Genomic DNA, 6,000 nt, shown 5'->3' on the forward strand with positions numbered 1-6,000 from the left:
AAGGCCATTAAAGCATTTGAATCAGTTAAAAAAGTTTCAGTTTTATATCTTGTACGGTTTTTGCGGAAACCCGTGTTAAAGTTGATGCCGTGGTGTCAGTAAAATGGTGCGGATAAATAAATATATATATATATTATTAGTTAGCCACAACTATCAGTAAAACAACGCCTTGACTGTATGTATATATATATATATCGTCTCGCTTTATATATAGTAAGATGTTGTATCATAATTGTTAGAATGACCTAATCTACTATATTTTAAACCAAAAAATGCTAATTGGGCAGCTATGGTTAACACAGTCACAAAAATGTGACATTTTTTACATTATAGTGCCTAAAACAATAAATTGTATTTCTGAGCCGTGTATATGGAAGTATGGGTCACGTGGCTAATGTCCAGAACTTCTGAACACGCTATTTTTTTTTGGTTTACCAATATCCTTAAACTTCAACAATATAAACGTGTCCATTTACGATTTCGTATCATTTTGTGACGATGTTTACATCAACTGCCCAGTGCCCTATACTTCAATCAACTGTATCCGTGTATCGTCCTCATATAGAGTTTTCCCGCCTTCCAAACCAAAATCAGATATACATGATTTCGGAAATTCACCCAGAATTTCAAATTCCATATATAATGTGACAGAATTTACATCATTTCCCAATAGCCAAGTGCATGTATTTGTTAACTTTTCAAAAAAACATATTTTAGGGCTATGATTGGCAGAAGAACTATCAAATAATGAGTTGAAAGGGTTTTGAGGACACCTCACAGTAGAAAAGAGGTCTCGTATTCTGAGTGTGACAAAGTTTACGAAATGTTGCCTTAAAGCCGTTCGATCACTGCCCTTTAGGCCGACATTGTATCATAATTGTTAGATTGACCTAATCTACTATATTTTAGACCAAAAATGCTTATTGGGCAGCTATGGTAAACAATGTCACAAAAATGTGACATTTTTTACATAATAGTGCCTAAAAGCAATACATTTTATTTTTGAGCAGTGCATATGGGAGTATGGGTCACGTGGCTAATGTTCAGAACTTATGAACACGCTAGATTAATATATGTTAAAATTAAACCACTATCGTCAAAAACGCTGTTTTAGAAATTTACCAATTTCCTCAAACTTCAATGAACGTGTCCTTATGGAATCTAGTTCGTCATTTTAAAATGAAGTTGATTTGGGGACGGTAATGTTAGTTATCTCTGGAAATTATTTCGCAGTTTCCTTTGTGTGAGAAATAGCCCAATATTAAGATGAGATATCACTTTAGCTAACTTCGTATCCTGATTTGACTTTCATCTCCCCCACAGTTGTGCCAACAGGAATCAGGAAGCCCGGTGGTTCTGCTACCAGGGGACTACCCACCAGAGGTGGTCAGAAAACTGGGGTCCGGGGAAGAGCTACAGGTAATACACGTAATATACGTGATTAAACGTATTATACAATATACGTATTACGTATGTATTACGTATACTAAATTTCAATAAGATTAATAACGCTGCCACCTAGTCTTTGTCATCAACAACAAAAACCTCTATCAAACTATAATTCAAATTGTCTCCAGAGTGCCGGCAATACGTTTACTAGCAATGTAACTATAGCTCAACAATATAACTACAGCAATGACATATCACAATCTAAGAACCATGCCCTTGTCAGGAGTACGACGAGTCCGTCCCTCATACAGTGGAGAGCACCTTGGTGGACTGGTGGAGAGCAGCTCTGCTGAGAGTTTCGTCTCCAACAAGAGTGAGGATCCTGGGGACCATCCCAGGGGAGGTTCTCTGTCTGGGTAAGTGGTCTTAACAGCGGGGGAAATGGGTGTCTGGTTATTTGTTGCAATTCCTTTTTTAGGCTTTTTAATTGTTTTAATTTGTGGGATCACCTGTGACCAATGTACCCATTTACGAGTCATTCAATAGCTTGACCACCGAAAATTTTGTTGTTTGAATCAACAGAAAATAACAAGCAGTAATCCCGTCAAATCTCTGCAGCCTGAGGAAACCTACAGCGACCTCAACACCTCGTGGGTTGGCCCGACCTCGACCTGTAAACACAGCCACATTGCCTCGCCCCTCCAACCTTGGCATCCAGTCACCAAATAGGAAACAAAACTCTCCTCAACCCCCCAAATCAAACATCGCTAAACCGGGTGCGCTGCAGAAAATGAAACCAAGCGGGTTACAAAAGCCTGGGGCGGCTCGTGGGATCCCCAAACCTTCTGGTATTGCTCGAGGAGCAGCTAAATCCGCAAGGGGTGCAGGTTAGTTGTAGCTTTGTAGTTAATCATTTATTAGGGTAATTAGTAATTCACTTATCGCTAAATTTCTCCGTTAATTGATAAGCATGACCGACTTCAGATAAAATATGAGCCTTTTTTTTTGAAGTTAACAAATAATTGTTATCAACATAACAGGATAGTCCTTCAATTTATAAATTTATCAATAAGTTAAAGTTCCCTCAACAATCCATTAATTACTATAATGATCGTAACAATTATGTCTCTGCAGGGCGACCTGGATTGAAGAAACCTGCTACCTCTAAGGGAAGTTGGGACGAGGGCTGCTACTAAAGACTTTCACTTTCTTTATGATCCCTGACAACTTTCACTTTCTATATAAATCTAGGTTTCTCTTTTTTGTTCTAAAATCGATTAAAATTTTATTTTTCTTTAAAAACGGATGCAGGGCCCACGAATTTTGTTCTTTGTAAATAGAATGTAATCAAAATTCGGAAAAAGTGAAAAAAAACACTGGCAGCTCTGGTATTTATATTTGATTTTTATTTTATATGTTTAATTTTTACTTAAAGTTTTGTGTTTTATGCGTTACAGCGTTATGTGCGGTGTTACGAAAAGATAACACGGCGATTTACATAATGCATAACTTAGAAATCTCTCGTGCTATCATCACAACCCCTTATATTTTGTGACAAACACAGTTTGATATTTGATAGTAAACACTTTTTCATTTTATTGTAATACTTTTTTACATAATGTTGAAGCGTAGATAATAGATATGATTACTAATTACTGATAAATTTCCAACTAGCAGTAATATTGAAATGGATTATAATCGAGAATTTTCATTGAACTTAAAGATAAGTTATGAGCATTTCAAATTATAAGAGCATTATTGTGATTATTATTATGTGATTTATGCTTTTTGTAAGGTATGCAATGGAATTTCTTACTACAAATACAATTCGTCAAACTGATGAATTTGTCAATAAAACCGCACTTTGAAATCCTAAGAATTAGGTTTGAGTGTATTTTTTTCGACGCTCTCCGAAAAACATTCTGATGAAATCACTGCAGCATGCTTTAGTAAATTGTTGATGTAAAATGAATGTTTATGTAACACTTAGTTTTTTAATTGATTATCAAATAAGTGTTTCATTCATCTTTGATACCAAAACGTTTAACACACGAAAAAAGCAGTTCATCTCTGGCAGGGGTTGGCGGACCGTATCCCTTAAACGGACCGAATTTCTAATGCTATCCTAGACCCTTTCCAATTCCATAACACTGACCCTATCCCATACCATAGGGGGAACCCCATTGCCCATTTATTCACAACCTTGGTTATTAATGGGCATCGATCATCGATGGACATTGCTGTTTTGAGGCCTTTGCCCATTGGGCAAAGCTTTAAAAGCAGCTAAAACATCAGTTATGATAAACAAATAAACATCAACATCGTGTTGGCCGCAATTACTAGAGAATGTCATCAGTGATCACTGATCAGACAATTCGCCATTTTGAGATAGATTCAAGAAAAAAGAGCATATCCAGAGTGCAATACTGAATACAAAAGACTGTAGGAAGTGCTGCTCGACAAAATACTGGAGGAAATTATTTCATGCTAGGCCCTCAAACCACTCGTCAGGATCTGACCTTAACCTTAAATTGGAGCCATTCATCGAGAGAAGCTGTAACATGTTATCACTAATAAACACTTTTGCGTCAACTTTTCCTCTATGCTCGTCATTTCTGAGATGGCGCGCATTATATCTCCACAGAAAGCACATTTAATTTGATACGTATGAAAAACTTTTAAAACCTGTTTTATTTGATTCTGCACTCAGTTAAAGTGTTTTATCCAAAATTGAACGGGGAATCTAAATCATTTAAATGTTAAGATCGCCTTCGAGGCACCTTAACAAAAGTTACTTTGTATATAGTTATTAATATATACTCCATATTCGCGTTAGTGTGCTTTTCAAGTAAATGTAGAATTGAAATAAGACTGTAGCGTTTTTTTGCTTGTTTATTATTCATTTACAAAAGTATTTCAAGTGATTCATGTAAGTGTATACAATTACATTGATTAATTCTAAGTATAGGCAGTGCGCCATCGACAATAAGACGCGCGCGCTGACCATTGAATGGTTTTTTAGCTCTTATTTCGGCCAGCACATTATTTTGGAAACAATCAAAAAGTTATAATACTTCCCGTATAACAATTTTGTTGAAATTTGGTCAGCTTACGTAAACACTTATGTTCTACTGAACCTAATTTAGTTTGAGCAATTTCGATAGTCAGAATTTGAGTTATCAACGAATTTATACCTATTTTGTCATTTGTAGACCTCTTAATCAAGGCCAATCTCTCCCAACTAAATTAGGTTCGGTAGTTAAGTATGATTGGAAGGTTCTGACAAATTTTCAGCATGATTCATGTTCAGGAACCGAAGATATGACAGAATAATACGACAAAAATCAACGAATTTCGTCAAATTACGCGACTTTTACACCTAATTTTGCTCCAAAAGCCGCGCACCATCAAATATGGCATCTAGGAGAAACTCACTGATCATTCCAAAAAGGTATAATAAATTTGGTACTGTGAAAATTCTCACAGTCTCTAGAAAACGATGGTACAAAAATTTTGAAAATCCGAGCAAGTTTATTTTTATGGTGCACCGCCTACTAAGTACAATGTACATATTGCAAAAGTTTAAATCTCGATTCTTAACGCGACGCGACGTTTGAAGGAAGTTGCTCCAATGCGCTCCTACTAAATTGTAAATTGCTCGCCCAAATTTTAAGAAAATTCTTCTGAAAAGGCCCTTTGGGCATGAAAGAGATTTAAAAGTAAATCGGTGTATTTTTGGACGCTGATTCTGGATTCCGAATCACCCCATAACGTAGGGTTAAAATGCTTCCCTGGCACAGGGGGGTCTGAAACCAGGTTTTCGATCAAATGCTACCATTTGTAGTCAAACGTCGCCAACAGTTGCTCTCGTCCAATGAAATCGCTGCATTTTGCAAGTTAGTATGCATAATTGAATTACATATATTCATATGCGGAGCTTGGCTTACATAATGCAGCGATTTCATTGGACGAGAGCAACTTTTGGCGACGTTTGACTACACATGGCAGCGTTTGATCGAAAACCTGGTTTCAGCTCCCCCTGTGCTGGAGAGGTATGGGCAAAAACCGTTTTGGTCACGTGATTCACATAGCCATGTGTCTACGCGTACTGCGTGACGCGCGCTACTGCAAGCGTGAAGCGAGAGTCGAGGGCTCTGGTTAAAGCAAGTCACGTGACAGGCTAGTAAAATACGAATTCGATTGTTTAGGACTCGGGTTAGGGTTAGAGTTGTGATAAGGGTTATGGTTAGCTTCGGGGTTATGGTTAGGGTTAGGGTTGGGATGAGGGTTTATGTAAAACCGTTTTGTACTTAAAAGCATAAAAACTTGTAGCGCGATGCACTACTGGGTCGCGCGCGCATCAAATAATGCTTCTCGCAACGGTAGATCGGCGAGATGCACCACTTTGCCTCACCGAGCTGCGAAGGATTGACATCGTGAATCAACATAAAAACCAAAGTCACGTTAAATTTTTGGGCGAGCGAATTAGTAAAAGCCGCTCCAATGCGCGCAATTTGGGGAGTGTGCTTTCTTTGTATCACGTCGTGACCCCCATTGTTAACGGGTGATACTCGTAAAATATTTGTTCCGTATATTGGACCGTCGACGAGT

At 37.6% G+C, this 6,000-nt stretch overlaps 1 protein-coding gene across 2 annotated transcripts in view; it reads left to right on the forward strand.

Annotated features, from left to right (window-relative positions):
* LOC134817770 (uncharacterized) overlaps positions 1-3,397 on the forward strand; it is a 32,469-nt gene extending 29,072 nt beyond the window's left edge. For both annotated transcript variants that reach the window (XM_063827091.1, XM_063827092.1), the window contains 4 exons: positions 1,324-1,419; positions 1,673-1,805; positions 2,008-2,276; positions 2,524-3,397. In XM_063827091.1, coding sequence (XP_063683161.1) covers positions 1,324-1,419; positions 1,673-1,805; positions 2,008-2,276; positions 2,524-2,585 — 560 coding nt within the window. In that variant the 3' untranslated portion in view covers positions 2,586-3,397. The remainder of the gene's footprint in view (positions 1-1,323; positions 1,420-1,672; positions 1,806-2,007; positions 2,277-2,523) is intronic.
* The last annotated feature ends 2,603 nt before the right edge of the window (positions 3,398-6,000 follow it).

This window comes from Bolinopsis microptera, chromosome 7 (genome assembly GCF_026151205.1).
Source record: "Bolinopsis microptera isolate Bmic1 chromosome 7, MBARI_Bmic_1.0, whole genome shotgun sequence".
Taxonomy (NCBI): Eukaryota; Metazoa; Ctenophora; class Tentaculata; order Lobata; family Bolinopsidae; genus Bolinopsis; species Bolinopsis microptera.